The sequence below is a fragment of the Passer domesticus genome, chromosome Z (genome assembly GCF_036417665.1).
Source record: "Passer domesticus isolate bPasDom1 chromosome Z, bPasDom1.hap1, whole genome shotgun sequence".
Lineage (NCBI taxonomy): Eukaryota > Metazoa > Chordata > Aves > Passeriformes > Passeridae > Passer > Passer domesticus.
Genome location: NC_087512.1, coordinates 28,080,437 through 28,103,581, shown reverse-complemented (window position 1 = coordinate 28,103,581; position 23,145 = coordinate 28,080,437). Strand labels below are relative to the sequence as shown.

The 23,145-nt window shown below is 37.0% G+C and overlaps 1 protein-coding gene across 7 annotated transcripts in view; it reads right to left on the bottom strand.

Moving 5' to 3' along the window:
• The window catches only part of SMARCA2 (SWI/SNF related, matrix associated, actin dependent regulator of chromatin, subfamily a, member 2), a 118,620-nt gene that overhangs the window by 80,481 nt on the left and 14,994 nt on the right, over positions 1-23,145 (bottom strand). For all 7 annotated transcript variants that reach the window (XM_064405229.1, XM_064405224.1, XM_064405231.1 and 4 more), the window contains 4 exons: positions 16,661-16,784; positions 6,835-7,164; positions 5,906-6,007; positions 4,208-4,457 (listed from right to left, as the gene is read on the bottom strand). In XM_064405229.1, the coding sequence (XP_064261299.1) occupies positions 4,208-4,457; positions 5,906-6,007; positions 6,835-7,164; positions 16,661-16,784 (806 nt within the window). The remainder of the gene's footprint in view (positions 1-4,207; positions 4,458-5,905; positions 6,008-6,834; positions 7,165-16,660; positions 16,785-23,145) is intronic.

Genomic DNA, 23,145 nt, shown 5'->3' with positions numbered 1-23,145 from the left:
AAGCTGAAAATACTTGTCTCAGTCCAGAAAAGTTCATTATTCCTGCAGAAAAAGTCTTCATTCAGAAAATGACACTGCCTTATTTTGCTATTTCCAGTTTATATACCACACTAAAAAAAAGCTCACATTTTGCACAACTGGGCACTCCAGTTAGTAAGAAGATATTTTAGTTCACCTAAGGATATAAAACCTTCAGAATACAGCGGTTTCTTGGAGAGATGTACTAGCTAGTGCACATTCCTACAAGAAAGCAGCCAAGCTGTTCTAAATCATAAAATCATATGCTCTACCTGCCGTTTACCCCCACATGGATGCAATTCTGCATCACAACAATTATTTTTAATTCTTTTTCCCTTCCCAAATAGCTGCAGTGTGTCTCCTGAAACTATCACCTACAAAACTCCAGTTACAGCCAAACCCCAGTTTCCCTGACTTTAATGAAACCTTAAGGGAGCAGTCACAACCTTTCCAAACCTTTCTTCTGAGTTGTGAACTGAATATTGAACATATTTTCAATTTCTTTTTACCTTCTTGCTAGCAATGAACATTCCTTCTCTTACTATATATGCAGATGAATTAATGTAGGTGCTCCCTGACATGGTTTTAGATAACTAATGCTAAAAGTCACTTCCAATGATGAAATGCTGACTTCTTAGTTCTGTCAGAATTGGGTTTTTTCTTTCACTTCAGGTATAAAACATATAAAAGTACTTGCTGTCATAAAAGTTTACACAACAGAAGTTCAAGCAATTGCCAAAGGTGGGTTTTGGTCTCTGGATTTCTATCATCAAAATTTGTAATTAAAATCCAAATATACATGTTTTTTGAGATATGTCTAAACGTAATCAAAACTCAGTATGCTTATTATGTACCAACATCACATTATGCAGTCCCCTCCCATATAACACTCATTTCAATGGTAACAATTTTTTTTCAATTTGAGCTTACAAAAAAATCAGATCAGAAATGAATTCACATGAAATTTTATTGCTAAATTATACAGCAGATGAGTCAGTCCAGGATAACTTTTCCTTCAACTATTTTCCTTCAACTGTTTTCCTTCATATGTTGAAATACACTGAGTTACAAACAATGACAGTTCAAGGCTTTGGTGGGTGATTGGCCTTCCTTTAACAACCCAGAGGGAAGGAACAGAAACAAAAACATCAGTATTTCTAAGTCAGTAGAGATATTACTCAGAAAACTCTTATTGTAACTCAGATCAGTTCTCTATTTAAAAAAATGTCCAGAAAAATAGAATTTGAAATAGTAAAAGAAAATCTACAGCACCTGTAAGGAAGAATAAAGAAAATGACAACCAGATAGGTTACATATGAACAAAAAAAAAAAGTTTTGAGGTTTAATTTCATACTTTCCTAGAAGTACTATTTCTATGTATTCTCTATGGTACTAACAGAGTAACGGTAATGTTTTCTTCAGTAGTCAGCAGGAATTTTTAAAGAATTCCAACTCAAGTAAATGGAAGAACTGGTTGAGCTATCTCTCATCACTGCCACCTTCTAGTCTTTAAAGGATGTGACCAGGTTTGCTGTACTGCTCTTATTTTCATGGAACAATGCTAACAGCTGTTAGGTAAAGACAATCCAAGGAAAAACGTTTCCTAGATCTTTTTACAATCACTTGAAGTATATAATCTCACCATTTAAAGGATGTAATAAACTAATCTTTGCAGTTCAGCAATCTACCTTCATGCAGAAAATGGCCACTGAATGTATGCAGATCTCTTTGCAAAATAAGCAATGCACACCCATTCCTCATTAACTTGGGTCAGCAGCAGAGCATATAGTTGTACAATCAAACCTATCTGGCACAGATGTCAGGCAGTAAAGATATCTAAGAAAATACTTTGCAGATAACGAAAAGAAACCACGTACAATCTGCAGGAGATTTCCAAGTGTACTATTTTTTAGTGTGCAATGAGGGTGAAAAAGCCTTTCAACATAATAAAACAACTTTAAATTATAGGCATTATTATCATTAAGACAGCTATTCAGTGAGATTAAAAAGCAGCACTTTATTTTGAAGAAAGCATTAAGGAGAGTTTTATATAAATGTGTATTGGATTTGCATGGCTAGGTATTGCTAGCAGGAGGGCTACAGTACTGACTTTTGTGAGAAGCTGTCAGAAGTTTTCCTATGTCCAGCAGAGCCAATGCCAGCCACAACCAGGACAGACCCCTCCACTGGTCAAGGCTGAGCCAATCAAAAATGGTGGTAATGTCTCTGTGACAGCAGATTTAAGAAGCTGGGGGCGAGCGGGGAAGAAGTTACTGGGCAGATGTAATTGTGGCTACAGGAGAGCAGTGTGAGAACCTGTGAGAGGAACAACTCTGCAGACACAAAGATCAGTGGAGAAGGAGGGGCGGCAGGCAGCAGAGCTGAGATCCTCCGCAGCCCACAGTGAGACAGCTGTGCACCATGGGGGACCACAGGGATGCAGAGATCCACCTGGAATTCAAACGGTTTTCAAGATATAATGCTCCTTTATTAAAAGGGTTTAGTGTGAGATCTCAAGAGCCAACTGTTTCATAAAGCTTTCACTAACCTCAGTGTTTTCAGGATACGGATGTTTATTTTGGCTTTTTTCTGCTCCATTTTTATTAAGAAATTGTGAAGATACATTTCTGAATTAAACTTGCCTATATTAAAGCTAAATCTAGCACCATTCAAACCATAGAAGCTGTGAAACTGCTTTTTTCAAAACTTTTGTCTGATGTTACTTACACAGTTTTAGCTAATGAAAAGATTTTCAGGAGTTCTACATATTCTGGAACTCAAAGCAAAATTAAACACCAGTAATGTTAAACATCAAAAAGGTTTGGATCTCACATCTCTGTTCTAAGATAAAAATCCCATAAAATATAAAATTCTTCTGCTGGAGAATCCCTATCAAACTTTCATCACACTCTGCCAAGAACATCAGTGAATTTAGAATCTAACATGTTGGATCTGTAACTGGTTCTCTATGTAAGTAAAAGCATCAGCTTTTTTTTTGTCACTCCTCACTTTCCTCTGTTTATGAACTTTAAGACATAACAGCTTGGCACAAACAGTGAAGTACAGCAGGGCTGAAAACACAGGAAGAGTAACAATTTGAGGTTAATTGATGCAGAAAACATTGCATCATACTGGCCATATGATTCCTGGTTGAAGTTAGGGCTACAATTCTTCTGTCAGAGTAACTGTGAAATCATAAAATGGTGTGTTCTACAAGCTTCTGAAAAATATACTGGAAAATAGTGATTGCTCATGCTGAAAGAGATACAGCCATTCAGTCCTAGGGTATATACATAAGACTGGCAGAATGATGACACGAATGCCCTGATATAATTAGTTAAGCAATATCTGACACAAAAAGTAACAGATTTTCTATAATCAAGGCCCGAATTCTGGGCATGGCATCACATCCAATAGCATGGTGTTTTACCTTCATGAAGCAAAAGTTGTTAAACCAGTCTTCTGTGAGATCACCATCCCTCTTGGCTACTTTCCTCTACAAACCCAAAGTAACAATGCAAGATGCACCATTAAACCAAAACAGGTAATACTCTCAGTGCAATTACTTTCCTCTGACTGATAATGATCAGGAACATATTTTAGTTACAGGTCAAAATCCTTCCTGGCAGACTCTGAAGGTCAGTTACTAAATAGCCTTGATGCTTTGAAGAGGGAAGAAGTCTCTAACTCCGAAAGAAATGTTCTACCCTATGCTTTGTAACAAGTATACTTCATCACCTAAACAGAACACTCAGGAGGCAATTTTTGAAATTGGTACACTTTTTTCTAATCTTACCTGTGGCTTTCTTATTCTCTCCAGTCCTTGGTAGTCCACATAAATCCATCATATTCATGAAACGTGATTTTGCTGTGGTTACTAATTCTTCAACCTTTTGGCTGTCTCTGTTCTCTTTTAACTTTCCTTTGTTTATAATACTAAAAACCTTGGGCACAAAATTGGTTTATCTTTACACTTAAACAGTTTCCAGTGATACTGCCAGTATGCTTCACTAGTTCATCACTTAGGGTAGAATGAAATAGTTGTTGGGTTTGATACTTGTGTACTTCTTGGTAATACAGTCTTTCTCTGGAAACTTTGGACCATTATCCCTAAAGTAGCTGATTGCAATGAGTTCCAGTTAAGGATGTGAAAAACAAGAAGCTTTTTAATCTTGTTATTCACCCTTACCTATATTCACGTTCTTGGAGTATTTCAACAGGATCCAGTCCTTGTGGCTTCTGGATAGGGCTGATGCGGTTCTGCTTCTGCTGCAGCTGGACAATGGGTGAAGGTTGTCCAGGTGGGGGCTGTGGTACAGAGGGCCCAGGCATGGTGGCAGCAGGCTGGGCGGCAGCAGGAGCAGGAGAAGGCCTCCCACTAGGGGCTGGCGCTGGAAGCTTTTGTTGTGTACTGGAGACACCCATATCTGGGGCTTGGCCTGAAACATGAACGGTAGTGATTCATAACATGAAATATGGCAAGCAGGAAGAAAATAAAGATGGGTTTCTGAAGACAAGACATTAAGGTAAGGTAAACATTCAAGATCACCAGAAAAGGAACACCAGACTACCCACTGTTTTTTTAAACAGACATACTAAACGCAAGTACATTGCAAGAAATGGCCAAAAGAAAAACAAAACACATACAATTTTATGATGAATGCCATTTCTTTTGCTATTTCTGTGGACTTTTAATTCTAGTGTTACCAAAAATGAAACAGCAGTAGAACTGACTTCCAAATGGAAGACCTCATTCTGCCTCTTGCTCACTATACTTGCACTTAGAAGAAAGCATCTAACCACAACCTGACAACAAGCAGAACTAGGTCTGATTTCAGACCTTTACCAGAACTTGATAACCCTATGAAAATTTTTGTAACTGCATTTAGAAATACCTGCCAGATATAAATAGGTTTTGTTTCACTATGATCTCCTATTAACTTTATTTATTTCAAATATCAGGAACTCAATTATTTCAATCACTTTGAAAAGCAACACCTCAGTTAACATGAAAATAGTACCTGTCATTTACATCACTAAAGGTCACAGACTTTAGAATTTTATTATGACAAGTTACCCATGCATTCAGATGTTCACAAATTCACTATTAACAGATATTGCTAAAATAAAGATGCCGCTTAATTGTCTCAAGAGTCATAGTCACTTAAGCTAGGGGAAACAACTTCAAAGTACACCTGCAATCTTGTAATCAACCTTTATTCAAAACAACATCCTGAAATATACTATTTGTCATTCACACATCTGCATCAAACTCAAGATGAGTTTTCAAACAAAAGAAACTTGAGCACAAGCTGTAGATTCTGTATGCAGCTACACTGCATTTCGGCTTATAAGAATGAAAAAAAGCAAGCCCATCAAAAGCCTCTATGCAACCTCAGTTCTCAGGGAATCTGGGAAGTTGAATTACTGTGCAATGAATGACAGATATATGTGAAGACATGGGGAAAAAAGCTGCAGTGTTAATTTGATTTCAAAGATTGCACTGATCCTTCAAAGCAATTTGATTTCAAAACAACAAAACATACAGAAGGAAACAGTGTAATTCTACCGTGATTCAAAAACTTTTGTTTACATAGCAAAGGTGAAAGACAAGCTTGCTCCAATTAAGCATACTCAGAACATAACTTATTAAGTTTTATGTGTGTTCCTCAGAAAACATACCGTTTTCATTCTGATTGCAAAAAGGTGCTTCATGTTCAGTCTATCTAAAAGCTGCAGTAATTTCATGTGGGTCTCTTACAAATGAATAAAAGGTTAAAATTCTCCTTGATTAAAGTCTTAGACACAGTAGAGGTCGCACTATTTTTCCTGCACAACTTTTTAGCTTTCCTTTTTACTTTTCCCCAGATCTTTTTTCCCACTATACCTTCAGTCCACGTTTTAGGGGTAATGGCAGTTGTATGTCCAGGCATCCCTGGTGCAGCCCCTGGTCCAGCAGCAGTGCCACTCATGGCATGTAATCCAATACCTGCAATTTGACAGAGGAAAAAAATTTGCTGAAATGCAAACTATTTCCGAGGTTCAAAAATCATTGTTTTATAGCATGGTAGACTATTCAGGCAAGTAGTACTTTTCTTCATTAAGTAAGGATTTAAGTGTTTTTTTTATTGTTAATACATGTAGCTAATGAAGGTAATACATATACCTAAAATCATGTTGCATGAAAAAACCCAACTTAATTGGTAGCAAAGCCATAGCCACCAAAATGAAGTGAACAGTTACATTATAAACCCTAAGAAACAGTATCTTAACCCTTGATTTTAACACAAATGGAAGTGTCCAGAAACTAATAGGTTCAGGGAATTTAATATAAGAGTTTTCTTAGGAACAAAATGTGCTTGCTTACCTCACTGCAACATCACCATTGTGAGAAAAAAGTAAGCACACTTCCTTTTTCTTATGTTTTGCACTTAACAGCACACTATATGTGGTTTATTTAGAACAACCTAAATAATCACTCAACTCAATCCACATTATTTACTTTCCTGAATAAGAGGAGACTGAAAATTCACCGTAAGAAAAACAAGGGGAATTGCTATCAGTAAAGTACAATTAACATTCAAAATTGTCAAACATACCAGGACAGACACAGTATTACACAGTGAAATAACTTCTATTTCAGTTATCAGTATTCTATTTTGACAATATCCTGTTAATAACAGATGTGCTTTATGTACTTGCTCAGGCTTAATACAGTCCCAAATTACAGCCCTGCACAGCACCCATTTCTTAATCCATCACAGGTAGAACTTTGAGAATTACCTGAGCAATGACTCTTACCAAAGATTCACTTACCAGATTGCCTGTTGAAGGCACTGGGAGGCTGCTGCTGTTGAATGCCAGGCAGGGTTCTCTTGCCCTGGACAGCAAGCTGGAGGTTTTCTGGTAGGGGCTGACCCCTAGCCAGCATTTTGTATGCCAGAATCTGAGCCCGCAGCTGATGCAGCTGGGCAGGGCTGAAAGGGGAAGGCCCTCTGTTAGGCTGACTCATAACTTGTGGATCTCCTGCTATAATGGGTCCTGGCTGGCTGGGAGTCATCTGAGGTGGTGTTGGACCTCCTCCAGACATTGGACTGGACACATGCTCTGGTGCTCCTAGTGGAGATGGGTGTGGAGACATATAACCTAGAACAGGTAGAAGAATCACAAAGTTACCACTCTGCTAGTAAAACTTGAATTTCATCCAATTTTTTAACAGTACATAAAGTATAAAAGTGTCTCTCTCAGGTCTGGATAGCTGTAGCACTTTCTGCAAAAACAAAAGTGCAATCCAAAGTTCCCCGGGATATCAAGATAGCCTCAGAAGCTCTTCTTTGAGAAGAACTACAGTTATTTAGTCCAATAATTCCTAAACATAACAATTACCTGCATATTTGGAGTAAGACAAACTAAAACATGAAATACAATAGAGATGCCTGGGGATATAGTGTTATTTACTAGAACTATGGAAAAATGTTTCATTGTAGAACATATGCAGTGAACTACACCTAGTTTATAGCTTAATAGTATAAGTTTGTTTAGAGGCACGCACATCAAGTAATATCCATTCACTTCTACAGGCCCTCTTTGCCAACACTCACCAACATACAGAAGTAGAAATAAATTGTATTCACTTTCCATGCGACTACTCTTTAGTTTATACAGATTAAAGATTTGAGCCAAAGTATGTCCAATACCTTTTGCCATCTTGATGCTCAACAACTCGGAACATCAACTGCAGGCACAAAAATCACCATCTGAAGAAGCTGCTGAAGACTATGTCAAGAGCAACCACAGTTCTGAAATGAACAGTGCTTGTATCTTATATACACCACTTGAAAATGCGGTGGTTTTAATTCTGAATATTAATTACACCTATAACATATTTTCTTGAGCTCCAAAAAGCACAACAGACAGCTAGTTTTTGAGGATTTTATCCACCAAGAGTGAAAAAGAGACTTTGCTCTGGTACTGTGGAACACAAATAATCTTCTCACAAATTGGAAAAGTCTAAAATAAATTCATAAAAATCTAAAAATCTTCTGGCTCATTTTCATGTTCATAAGGCTAAGATCATAACTCCAAGATCGTGGTACAGTTCATGATTCTGTGGCACCCAATCTACTCTACTCCCAATTTTCCTGTCACTTCGAAGTGAAACTACATCTATTTCATCTATATGTAGTACAGAGCACAGAAGAAATTTTGCTTGCTCTTTAGCTTCACTGCTCTTACTGACCCTTCAGTAAAGGCAACATAGGCAAAACCTCAAAGTAGTCTCCACTTCTCATTCTCAACTCTGGGATAACAGGATTTGTAAGTCACTAGAACTTAAACCAGTGAAGAGATAGAGGGCCAAAGAACTATGTGCTCAACTTAAATAACGGTTGTAAATGTATGAGACAGAAGAAAAAGAAGAAAGGATTTCAGTTCTCCTGAAAAAAAACAAACCAAACCAAACCAATACAAAACAAAATGACATAGAAGTACAGTGGGGAAAAGGGGATTTGTGATAGGAAAACACCAGACAAGACAGAAACAGACCAGGTTCAAACTAAAGAGGATGACAACAAGAGAAGAAGATGATTTTGCAAAGAATAAGAGAAGGAAGAAGTTCAAAGAAAAGGAAGAAAGAGACATTAAAAAGTTAGAACTACTGGAGCTATATACTAATTCAATATAAAAATTGTCTATACATGCCTTGTTGGTGATAAAAGGTATGATAAATAACTCAAGTTTACTTCACTTATCCATAGTCTTCCACTAACTTACTTTTATATCTTTATTACTTTAAAAGAAGAGTGAATCTACAAATCCCTGTTGCTGAGCACACTACTTAAAAAAAATACCCATCATACCACAACAAAACAAAAAAACATGCAACTGCATTACGGTTTATACTATAAAGTGAAGTTTATTGCAATATTTATCCATTATTACATTTCTAAATCTCAGGTTTTACTTTAAATGGCACCTAACTGGAATGACATTGTTTTCTGTACTGCTTTTGAAAAAATAGTTTCTGTCCCTCCTCAAGTTATACTGCCCAAGTTATAAATTCCTAAATGACTGATAGATTTCAGACTCACAATCTTGAAATGCATCTGGACTACAAAGTTTAGTACAGTGGTCTAAGATGCTGAGTATTTGTTTTCAGTACTAACAGTTCAAGCTGCCAAGTCTGTGGTAAGTTTTGCAAAAAGTTTTCAAAAGCCAACATTTTTTGATCTTTCCAATTCTAAATATTTATTACTTAGAGATTCTCTCTTCCTCCAAGTCCTCTGCATTAGCATTTTTAACAATGGAAAACTGTGCTTGACAAGAAGAATGTAATAAAAATTTCCGTAACGTCGGGAAAGAACAAAATCCTTCCAAACTTCTTGTAAAGTTGTTAAAACGTGGCATTTACACAATGCAAATTTTGTGATCATATATGAAAATCTTTGTTTGAAGCGTGAAAACTTTCATATTATGAGAGTGACAAAAGATACAGCCACAAGCCTCTCCTAATATTTATACTACTTGCTTTTTTCCTATCTTATCACACATAGACTCTAACACAGATAAGCACACACGTGAGAATATCCCCTAAAATTGAATTTACCCACCATACAAGGACAATAGTAACCTACAGTTCTGAACTGAGAATACCAGGAAAGGGAGGCCAAACAACCCTGTCTATTATTTTAAACTGTGGTAATTTCTAAGCTTTGTCAGGTTTCTCCAGATTTTGTCTGTCTGAGCTCTGAAAACCTCAAATGACGGTGACTCCTAATCACTCTGATCCTGAATTTCCTTTCTTGTTTGTCTTTCCCATAATTCTTCAATGGGTCATAGAAGAGGCTGCATCAGAAACCCTTCTCAAGTTTTCCTAACTGTATGCATAATCAGAAACATATTTAATCCCACTTTGGTATCAACTTGTTCAGCAAAAATACAACACAGCACATCATAAACAACATACATTCTTTACAGTATTAACATTGGAAGAAATCCTAGTTCTAACACTTCTCCAAGTACTACTGAAGGGCAGTGTGTGCACAATGTTTCTGCTTTAACTGCTTTTTGTTTCACTTCAGACAACAGAAACAGTAACATCTTTCTTTTCTGTTTTAAAGCTGAAAAACCAGAGTGTTAAAAATTTAGACCCCTTTTTTTGCCACTTTTAATGCTATAATGAAATGGAAAGAACACCTACAAATGAATTCAAAAACCTAGTAAAGATACAGAAGAAATCAAAGTTTTAGCAGTCCAAACACTGGAATTTTCAACAGAGGTATTGAACTGCCACTAAAATTTAGTAAGTCTTAAACAATGAAAGTGTCTGAGGAACATATAGGTCACATCTTTATGCTAAAACCAACAGCAAAGTTATATTTGTACTTAAGAATGTGACTTTAAGAAAATTTTTAGATTTGGAAGATATAGACCGGATTGAAGAAATATAGCTGTGTAACTCACTGAACTATCACTTCAGTCATCAATTGAAGTTAGTTTAAAAAACAAAGAAAAAAGAATCAGGTACATCTTCACAACACACCGTACAAAAGCACAGTGTTTTGAAACACAGTGAAAAGTATGTCCATGTCAGATTGAGGCTACAAACTTTCCTAAGGCAAGCAAAACATAAAATTTCCATCTCAGTAGTGTGGCCAGGGTGAACACCAGTTCTTGTGAAACTGAAAAAAGAAGAGAGGTGATGTGTGCAACTAATTTAAAACTAGGACTGCAGAAATAAAATTGTTGAGAGGTCTTACACTGGCAGGCAGATTAATAAGGTGGCAGGTCTTTTCCCATCTAAAGTCTGAATGAATTTAGAAGAGGAAGTGCAACTAATTTAAGAACAGTAGTGACAATGAACATTACCTGTGAAGTATTAGTGATTTCTAGAAGTTAAAAAATGGTGTGTCTTTTTAAGTTCAACAAATACTGCATGACTAATAAAAAGTAATATAGATCAAGTCCCAGAATTCCAAATTCCTTCAGCTTCCATGTTTCCACTTATAAACAGCAAGAAAAGACATCCAAACAATTCAAACTGGCCTGTATTTCACTGCTGTATCACAGTAACTTCGTTTAATTTTTACAAATCACATAAAAACACATAAATTGTTTATTCCAGTCCATTTACATACTTTTATTAATTTTTACAATACAAGTATTTTATTTTATATAAATAATTGGCTTGTCTTTCCATTTTCTATCCAATCCCCTTCAAAAGTCAATTCGAACCATGATTTTAACCTGCTGGATAACTGTTTAAGAGCTTAACTATTTACAGTAAATTTCACACTCCTCATATAAACACTGAAGAATTCACCCACAGTACACTCAGTGCCAGAAGACAGTTTCTAACCAAATTCAAAATCAGCAACATGTAGTAAGCTTACTATTTAAACAGTTAAATATGAAGTTTGAGCAATGTCTTTTCCACTCACTTAACCTGTTAGCATCAAAACAAAGGCATTAAGACTAAACAGGGACATCATTGTACATAAGTTCAACAAAAGAGAATCTGTCACCAAAACTAGCCAGGAATGTTACCCTTTCTCCAATTCATTAGTAAGACTGGAAGGAGCAATTGCTGAGGAGAAAGATACCAACTTGTAGTATTTTCCCCCATATATTTCAGATTTCTGAAAATAATGCTATTGCAGTACGCAATAAAAATGTGATGATCTGTCTGAGCTAGTAAAACATTCTTTCTCCATGACTCACATCTCACTGAGCACCAGTAAAAAAATAAACGCAGAAACTAAATAATAAAGTTGCATACCTTAACTTAGTAGTTACTGTAGGTTAAAAAAAAATATGCAAAAATCTCAGAACAGTAATTACCATACAATCAGTGAAGAGGCACTTAAGTAAAATGACACAGTTCTTGCAGATTTAGCTTTCAAATGTTTCTGACTTGCTCATCATTCATTTCACCTCAGAAAAGGATAGTTAATTATTTCTTAACATAAGAATCATTACTTCTGAAATTCTGTATCAACTTTCTCTTGTTCATTCACAACTGTATGCTTGATTTACATAACCATATCTACAACTGCATGTGCAGTTGCCAATTTACTTCTAATTTATCACCCACATTTTAAGCATATATTTTATAAAAAATCTTGCTTTTTTACTTAGATACAAGCTTTTGCAAGACTTCTCTCTTTTACTGAAATTACTAAAAAGAACTAGAATGACTACTATTGTAACATCTAACATTTAAGCGAAATCTCATTTTGTGATCACTTCCCATTGTAAACTGCATACAGAAAGACAACAGCCTATGCATTCATCACAACTATTCCACCAACTACTCCACTATTCCATTTCTAAGTACTGAAGCATTTTATGAAGACTAATCCACCTTGCCATTGTCAAAAAATTTAAGGACATTGTTTCCCCCTCTAGCTACCAATCCTTCTCAGAATCTTGGAGCCTGTGAATAGACAGATTTCTATCAATAAGGGACCATTACAGCTACAATAGTCTACCTAGTTTTTCCAAAATAGACCAGGGACTCTTGACCTCTAAACAAACTTCTCCCTTTGGTCTATGGGACAGATGATAAAGACATCCAGTGCTGATTTAGCTTTTGTATGATACAAAACCTACAAATACTTGGGAATCCGTGTTCCAAAGGCTAAGTATCCTCATTAAGTAAGATACAGCTATTTAAACACATTTTGAATTCAAACAGTTTGCAGGTAGATTTGCAGGTACCAAACTATACTGCTGCTTTTTTTTTTTTTTTTCCCCCTTTAAATGCTCCATCAATTACAAACCATTTTACTGTCTGGGAATGTGCCGACTAATCAAGGATTCTTTTAATTGTCTCGTCAGATAAATTAAAAAATGGAGCTTAACATTCTCCAGGATAAAACAAACACACTTTCCTCAGCAGTACAGACTGCTTTTTATGATGCAGTTTATACTACTACACAGCAAACTATTTCACTCCTAGACATACATTGTTCTTGACTGTGGTAAAATCTACACTAGAAAAATAAGTACATTCTTCTCAGATTCTGATCAGCCTTTGCAACCAATTCATTTATTATTCACTGCTAAACCTCTGTGTTATATACAATTTATATATATATAAAACCTCTGTGTTATATATATATATAATCTGACTTTAATATTTTTTCCAGATCACGAATAGCTTGAACAGCACTGAACCAAAACAGACTTCTGAAAGACTAGGAAAATCCGCAATTGGATGACCAACTTGTAGTTACAAGTTTATGATCTCTCATTTAATTATCGTAATATATTGAATGCAGATTATATTGATTTTACTTAGTGATATCCTTGTCTTAAATCACAGTATCATACAGTAACAAGCCAAGGAATTTTTATCACTCACGCAGACAAGGTTGTGTGCACAGAGAAGCCCCATACATGGGCTAAAAGTTTTTCCTGACAAGTGTACAAATACTGTATCATACCTGTTGACATTTTAATGAAGGAATTTAGCTTATGATCTCCACAAAAAATGACAGACTAGTTTGACTAGTATATAAAAATAATATAATAGTATGATATTTACATAATAGTAAATTTGTCAGCCTAAAGGCTGACTTTATGCAATTCACGTGGACTCGGACAAGCTCAAGAAGTTTGACAATGTGAACTTCATGAGGTTTAACAAGTCCAAGTGCAAGGTTCTGCACAAGGCTTGAGACAAACCCCAGTATCAATACATACTGGGGAATGAAGGGGTTGAGAGCAGCCCTGCTGAAAAGGGCTTGGGGATACCAGTGGACAAGAAACTTGACATGACCAGTCATTGTGTGGTCACAGCCCAGAGAGCCACACATGTCCTGGGCTGCATCCAGAGCAGGGTGGGCAGCAGGGCCAGGGAGGGGATTCTCCCCTCTGCTCTGCTCTGCTGAGACCCCACCTGCAGGGCTGCAGCAGCTCTGGGGTCACAGCACAGGAAGGACATGGACCTGCTGGAGAAAGTCCAACAGGAAGCCACAAAGATGATCAGAGGGATGGTCCAGCTCTCCTGTGAGGACAGGCTGAGAGAGTAGGGGTTGTTCCCTCTGAGAAAGGTAGGTTCCAGGGAGACCTTTTTGTGGCTTTTCAATACTTGAAGGAGGCTTAAAAGAAAGCTGGAAAGATACTTTTTAAAAGGACTGTAATCACAGGACAAGGGGGAATAATTTTAGTCAATAAATTCAGCATAGTTGTAAGGAAGACTTTTTTTAATGAGAGTGGTGAAACTCTGGCCAAATTGCTGAGAACGGCTGGTAGACACCCCATCCCTGGAAACATTCACTTTCAGTGGGGCACTGAACAACTCTAAACAACACTGGGGTTCTGATCTAGTTGAATATGTCCCTGTTCACTGCAAAAGGGTTGGACAGAATGACTTTTAAAGGTCCTCATCCAACCCAAACCATACTATGTTTCTCTGACTCTGTGATTTTTCCAGAAAACTGTTCTCGGTGCTCTGAATTATAGACAACATCACGAAGAATTAAAAAAGAGACAATTTTTGTTGTATCTACAACAAAATTTAATGACACATGGCCATTCTCCCCAAGCTTTCAAAATAATGGGGAAATTTAGGGCAATTCCTTTCCTGGAGTTTTGGACTTATTCAGCTACTTTCCCTCAAATGCCCCCCAAAAATATCAATTAGTGGATACTTATCTACTTCAACTTGAGGACTACAAACAATAAGCCATGGAAAAACCAGACCTAGAACTAATGAGGTATCATTTCTACTTGACACTTATATTGTTAAAAATGGTACACAACTGGGTACTGTAAGCTCAACTATCAGACATCTATGACGAAGTGAATGTCATAGTAAGCCTTGGTTTCTACCATACCAACTGAAGATTCTGTCAGGACTTTAAGAGTTACCAGGCATCCTTCCATGGATTCTCAAAGAAGTCATATTGTTCTTCTGCCATGAGTGTAGGCACTGATAAACTCTCTTTAACACTATATATTTCCACAAAATTTGTAAAAACACATATGCTACTTTCTCCAATGTCATGGGAAATCAGACAAAAAATATCTAATAACATGACAGGCTATCCAGGAACCTATATATTTCCACAAAATTTGTAAAAACACATGTGCTACTTTCTCCAATGTCATGGGAAATCAGACAAAAAATATCTAATAACATGACAGGCTATCCAGGAACCTGGTTTTCTACCCTGGACCTCTACACTAATGGCAAAAACCTACAAGTCTAGTAGATAGGACTTTGCTCAGCAGGTATCAGAACAGCATCAAGTGCCGTCACCACTTTTTTGTGGAAAAGACAGTTGTGTAAGAACAAAAAAAAAAAAGGGAGACATAGAGGCAATGAAAGCTAAAACAGTCCTCTGTAATGTCAAAGAAAGTATCTGGAATATTAGAACATCTGGAGATTTTTTTGACCACTTCTTTTAAAAGCCTGCTCCACTTCATAACTCCAGTAATCTCTGTTTACATTGTAATAGTTGCTGGCATACAAAAAAAAGGAGAGTAGCAATCTGTAGTCTCTATCCTGACAAAGTTACTATTAATACAATCAATCATCTTTTTACAGTGCAAAATAACCTGGAAATCTGACCTGAGGCAGTACAGAAAAGGAGAAAACAACTCAGAAGCTACTTGTATTTGAAGCATTTGCAATCTATGCTCCTGTATTTTCAGTACATAATGTATTAATTGTCCCATCTTCATCTCTAGACCAAATGCTCTGTTCATTTCATCCCAAGGAAAAAAGTGTCCTCTAAATGCAAAGACAAGCAAAATCTCTCAGATGATCATGCTTACATTTTGTTGAAATGAACAAAAGAGGAAGTTTTACCTGATGAAGAACTTGTCTCTACAAAGTCAGTTCTATTTTACTTAATTGACAGTGAAAGATTTAATGGAAAAACATTACTTTCTAATTGTCTAGGTCCCAGACTGGGATTCAGATGGCAAGTTGCAGGCTAGAGTTTCAGTCACATACCACTGAAATGCACAAAGAAGTTCAGGACCACTTCCTAATAAATCTGTACAGAGTATGTCACACCAAGAGCCTAGTGTAATTTGGGATTCTTCAGAAGTAATTTTAAAATAATTAAGCATGCAATGTAGAAACCCTGTCTGCTGTTGAACTTATTAATACTAGCAGGTGTTTCCAGTTAAACCTTCAAAATACCATGGTCATAGATTGCACATCCTTTTATATTCCAACCTACAGGACACAAAGAAGGCATGTAGTGATGCGTTAAAATGTTTCTATCTTCTGGCATAAAAAACATTGGAAAGCACTTTGATCACCACTTGATGGTTAGAAATCATATTAAAATGTATTTAAAGTAGATAAGATAAGATAAGATAAGATAAGATAAGATAAGATAAGATAAGATAAGATAAGAAGTAAGTTGGTGGGTTTTTTCTTTAAAGATGCAAACTGAAATCTGTGATAGACTTGCCCCAGGCACAGACTTGAACCTTAGCTTTTCTCCAATATATGCCTAATGGATACTCCAGAAAGCAAAGGGTTTCAGCTACTTGCCTTGCCCTGATCAGCTTTTCCACACAAAGCTGAAGGGAAATAACTGGCAAACTGTTTTATAGAACTACAGACTCTTTGTGGAACACGAGGTACCAAAATCATAGAGCATGCATAGTATGGATAAACCTTGGCTATGTTGGTCCATTGGACTCTGAGGTGGACCCATTCCAGGATGAGGAGGTCGCATACTCTTCATGGAGCCACAATGAACATCTTCAACCATTCCTTTTTCATGCAAGCCATCAATAGACTGTGAAAACAAAATAAGTATTTAGAGAGAGATAGTATATAAATCCACTATAAAAACATTAATGACTAACTTAAAATCTAAACAAATACATGAAAAGGAAAATCTTCTTTCAGTAGTCATTCAAAATAAAAAAAAAAAAACCAGGAACCTCTGCCTTGAAATCACACATTTAGGGAAGCATAGAATACCATCAGACTGCTTGTTCCATGTTTCCTTTTTGCCTTTTTTTTCCTTATGAACTGTTTGGCAATGGCAGGGAGGCAAACTGTCCAAATACAAACACATAACCTGTATTGGCCTCATATTACAAAGCAGTGTAACACACACTAACTTATGAAAGTAGAGCCTGCGGCTTAACTTGAGTTATTTTTAGCCCAAACTTTGCCCTTTCAGTCACTGCTTTACTGGAATGTCCCAACATTGATGCTCTTCAAAAACAAGGGTGACATTGCAGGAAGTAACTTCTTTGCAAACAAAAACAATGATAGGCAGTTAAGGAATGGAAAACAATACTTGTGCTCCCTACAGCTCCTGTCCCCTCATACACTCCTCTAAAACTAGAGTTCCCATGGTACTTCAAACACAGAACAGTTCCAAGTGCTCTCCTTAGAGAGTGAAGAAAAGATAGCCTGGAGTCTGAAAAACCTACTGAAGGCATTCTGGGCACTGAAAAAAGGCTCCACAATAAAAACTGAAGAGCTCCAAAGGTGAAAATAAGGGAAAAATAACATTGGAAGAAAGATGTCCCAAGAAACAATGAAGTTTCCCATGAAAGCCAAACTTATATCATATTCCAAACTATGGAAAGGATTAAACTAATCAACTTCTAACTTAGAGCTCTGCAAGGCTTTGTATTAGGAAGGAAGAGACTGGCATCGCTTACTTATCCTCCCTCTACAGAAATACACTGCTCTGCCCCACTCTAACACATGCATACGTGCACACTAAATGCTGCTCTTGTAAACCCTACTGTGAATAGAGACCTTGTGGTCTATTTTATCTAAATGTACATCTATTTATTGAGAAATCTTTTTAAAAAGAGACTAAAGATAACTTATTCCAGTGGAAAACTTAGGTAGTTAATTAAACAAGTGTGCAGGAAGCTACATCAGCTCACAGAAAAGAAGGGTCACATTTCTTATTTTTGAGTAACTTGTTGCACATGACTAAATTTCAACAGAACTAAACAAAGGTCATCCTTTCTACAAAAGAAAAAATAATTCTAAATTTTAATTCATAAACCCTTCACATAAATTTCTGCTTTCAATTGCAATCATCAGATTTGACTGAAAACACCTTTAAACACACAGAATTTGTTGTTGTTGTTGTTCAGCATTTTTTAAGGATTTCACTATCATTTTTCCTTATCAGAAGTTTGGGTGAAAAGGAGGAAAGTTATAGAAATGGAAAAAGAAAATAGATTTTTCATGTTTCACCAAATTATTTAATTATCACGACAGTATAAAAGTATTTGTGAAAAGAAATTATATCAGAAAAATCCATACTACTCGAGAAGCTATTTTTGAATAGAAGAACTTGCGATATGGAGTAGAAATGTAGGCACAGATTACTGACACATTAAAAATAGTTCCACTTCGTGAACCAAGTAAATCCCTGTGCCCTTTTCTGAGGCATGAAGATCCCTCCCTTTCTCTTCACCCCTTCTTAGAAAGACAGCCAGCACAGAAGAGAACTCTCGCTTCACATTCTGTCTGCATGAGCTGACTATTACAGAAACCAAAACACCTATAAAGCTGGACACATTCCTATTTTGTCATGGTATGTGCTGGCTACTAAGAGGAGGAGACTTGCTGGTAACTTGATCTGATTTCCAGAACAGAAGACTCTAGCTGTACATTTGTGACATACGTAACTGCAGGAATTACACTGCACTAATAGGTGGCAACCATGAAACCTCTGGGAACAGCTCAGACAAGAGTAAGAAGTCACACAGCATGCATACCTCAGAAGTACCATCATAAAGAGCATGGGGAAAGGAGCTGTCAGTTAAAAAAAGAGCTGCAGAGAAAAAGAAAAGCAAGTATGTGGCCTTTGACAGAGGAAATTCAAAAAATCAAACAGAAACAGAGAGGTAGTGACATGACTATACAAGAAAACTTAAATTCAAGGCATGCTTCTGTGGAGATAATTGATCAAAAGAACAGATTTTTGTAAAAAAAGTATTATTAAAAAACACAGACACAAAAACAAGTGTAGCAAACTGAAATGCTTCAAGTCTAATGGAATGAGACTACACATATAGCAAGAAAGAGGTTTGCATCTGTGTATTTGCTTATACGGTGAAAAAACTGAAAACTAAATTCATTAGACCTCATAAATCAGCTTTTTACTAGCAAAAATACAAAAGATGAAGATGGCATAAACTTCTGTGAAGTCAAAATTAGTTTTAATGATTATGCAATTGTTAATGTATGCAGAGACTGGTACATCCAAGAATGTATTTTATATACAAGGAGCTCTATTGGCTATGGAAAAAACATATACAATAGGGAACAATTCAGCAGGGGACAGCAGTGGACTACAAGAACTGAGTAATAGTTATTTTTAGTAACTTTTCTAAATCTCTGTATAGTTACAGAGCTAGAGGATAACTCTAAATCTATGCAACAGGTTAAAAATTACAGAAGGTATCTAAACACAGTGTAATTTCTGTAAATTCTTCAGTCCTCTATAAGTTATTAAAGCTATCTTCCACAAAGATGTTGTCAGGATAAGTAACCTATATTACTAATAAAGTGCTACTGTCACACTGGGGTACTTTTTGTTTTAGTCTTCTAATATAACAGAACAGAAGGGAAACAGGAAGTTGAGGCATATTCAACTTAGAGCAGAAATTATAATTTTGACTGGTCGCCATAACTAAGGAAATAAGTACTGAACAAGCCAAATAAACAATGCTTCTAGAAACAGAATGAGGGGTGAACTTCAACTGTAGGCTACCACATGCCTATAGACTTGCCAGACTTACATAATGTCTAATGCATAAAGAAAATTTTGCCTACAGTGCTTTTACTCTGAATTTAGCAACTAAGGTCTTCTCACAGATGCATCACAGTTTGACCTATTTTCAGGTAAACTGTGACATTACAGTGTCTGAGGTTTTTTTTTGTTTTAATGCACCTTCTTAAAAAAAACGACCAAGCACAAATACCTCCAGCCTTCAAATCAAAGACTGAGTACCAGACTACTTTTCTTGTAGACCATATAGCTTCTAAAACAACAATTACACAAGGCAAAGAGCAATGTGTTGTCATGTAACTGCCACATAACTACACAGCATAACTGAATGCATCCCTGATGGACAACCAGTCTGACTGTAGTTTTTGCAGGAGGAATTAGTAGTTTTTGGCCATCAATTCCATTAATCTCTAAAAAAATCACAAAATCACCATTTTACATTAAGTTCTCTGTTGATTTTTCAGGGCTGGCAAGACTTCCTTTCTTTTCTACTAATGTAGACACAAACAACAACAACAAAAAAAAAGAGCAGGGAACACGCCTACTGATGTTGCATGCTGTTACTTCCAGGACCATGACAGAACTACTTTGATTCTCAGTATGTCTATCTGGTACCCAATAATATGTGAAATGGGAAACCATTTGCCTTCTCTTTTAATAGAACATTTGAGTGAACAACTAACATATTTAGTAAAAACTACTGTATTTCTGAAGAATTTTTTCTCTCCCTCAAATTTTATCTCACTCAACAAAACCAGTAATATTACCCATGACACCACTCTACTTATTCCACAGTCAGCAATCATTTGCAGTACAGCCCATTACAAATTCACAAAAGAAGAGATTATGCATCAGGTTATAATTAAATGGAAGAGAAAATAAACCAAGAGTTCATAGTACTTCATCCATCCCTCAAATGAGCACCATTCAACTTAACAAGCTACAATGCTGTCATAACCGGAAGTTAAGCAGCTCAAATCATGCAGTCTGGCTAGTGCATAAGATAACAGAAGGCTGTATCATAGCATCTTGAGATGGAAAGAACCTTGAGATGGAAGGAACCTCAAAGATCATCAAGTTCCAAATCCATTGCAGTGGCAGTCTCCAGACCAGGCTGCTCTGAGTCCCATCCAAAATCACCTTGAACACCTCCAGTGAAGGGACATTAACAGCTACTGCAGGCAACCTGTTCTAATGCCTCACTACCTTCACAAAAAAGATTTCTTCCTAGTATCTAATCCAAACCTCCTGTATTTCACTTGGAAACCATTCCCCCTTTTACCTGTCCTTGTAAAAAGTATTTCTACATCTTTTTTGCAGACTCCCTCCACATACTGGAAGGCTGCAATGAGGTCACTTCAAAGCCGCCTCTTCTCTAGGCTGAACAAACCCAGTCCTCTCAGCATTTCCTAACAGACGAGGTGCTCCATCCCTCTATCAGCTTGGTGGCCTCCTCTGGACTCACTCCAAGAGGTCCATGTCCTTCCTGTGCTGGGACCCCAGAGCTGCTGCAGCCCTGCAGTGGGGTCTCAGCAGAGCAGAGCAGAGGGGCAGAATCCCCTCCCTGGCCCTGCTGCCCACCCTGCTCTGGATGCAGCCCAGCACACGTGTGGCTCTCTGGGCTGGGAGTGCCCATGGCTGGGTCATGTCCAGCCTCTCAGCCACCAGCACCCCAAGCACTTCTCAGCAGGGCTGCTCTCCATCTTTTCATCCTCAGCCTGGGCTGATAACAGGAGCTGCCCCAACCCAGATGCAGTACCTTGCAGCACCTTGTTAAAACACTTAAGATACCCATGGACCCACTTCGCAAGCTTGTCCAGGTGTCTCTAGATGGCATTCTAACCTTCAGACATTGTCTGCATCACTCAGGTTGGTATCATCTGCAAACCTGCTCAGTCCCCTTGCCTATGTCATTAATGAAGACATTAAGTAGCACTGGTCCCAATATAGTGGCACTGGTGTCCATCAGGACTCTGAGCCATTGACCAGTACCACCCTGGTGTGACTATCCAACCATTTTCTTGTCAATCTAACAGTCCACTCATCAAAACCATCTCTCTCAATCTAGAAAGGAGTGTTGTGGGGGACTGTGTCAGAGGCTTTATCAATTCAGACCACATAACCTCGATCTGCCTCAGAGGACCTTCTATGTGGATGTAAAAGAAAAGTAAGATTAGGGCAAGGAAGGTAGCAATGCTTTCTTTTAACATCTTTCATCTTCCAAGTATTTCTTCCACACAATTCTCTGAGGCTATTACAGTTTGTCCATTTAGCAGTATCCCTGACAGACTTCTTAAGTATTCCTTCTTAAACATAACTGTGATGCATCCAGGATACACTTCAGTAAAATCTGGACATGCATTTTGCTGGAAATTTAATTGATAGTCCTTAAGAAACCAGCAAGAAATGCAGTTAATTTATTGCTTCTGTCAAAACTGCATTGTGTAAACTAACAGTAAATTTTCCCTTGAAAAGGTCTTCTGGTTACTAAGTGAATATACAATCTTTAATTTTCATAATAACAGTTCTTAAGTAAACATACTTTAGGAATTATGACTTATTAATATAAATTTGTTTCAATCAGTGTTTTAGCTATTGATTGATCCTTTAGATTTTTTAAAGCTTTCTGCATTGTATTATCATTTTTAAGCTAGTCATACAGAATGAAGTTGCTTCACTTAAGCGTGTGAATTTTAAAAGGAAGAGCTACATGCCAGTACATACATGAGTATCCCACAAAGCAATTGCATAACTGGGACACTTCTGGTGCAATCCCCCATTTTTACTGCATTAAAAAATAGTGTTATGACATATCATGGCTTGAAAGTCAGGATATTTTATATAGCACAAAGCAAAACGAAGATGTTTATTTGGTCCAGCTGAAGCTGGCTGACCAGTTTTTTAATTTCACTGAACAACAATGCAGTAAGATTTGCAAAATAATCTAGAGGCACCCCTCTACAGCATTTCTTAGACCCTTCCAACAGTTATCCCAATATAGTCTTTCTGGAGTTGCAGAGATAAACAGACCCAAAACCTCATCTAGACTGAAAATTAAGTAAGATTTTATTTCATTTCTTCTTTTTTTCACCTGTATCAGCTCAACAGACCCATTCTCTAGGTTAATCACACACATGTGAAGACAAGCTGGAACCTCTGAAGTAGAAACCTCAACGACAACAGCAAGCCTGCTGCTAGTAAAATAAAGATTTGTGACATTACAGTCTTTATTCCAATATCAGAATCAAGGTATAGAAAAGGTAGAGTAATTTACTGTAACTATACTGAATGATCATCTTTGAACTGGATATCCAGACTCTTTGTGGCACATTTTTCAAAATATTTCAATGCCACCTCAATGGGAGAATTTCTGCTCTGGCTC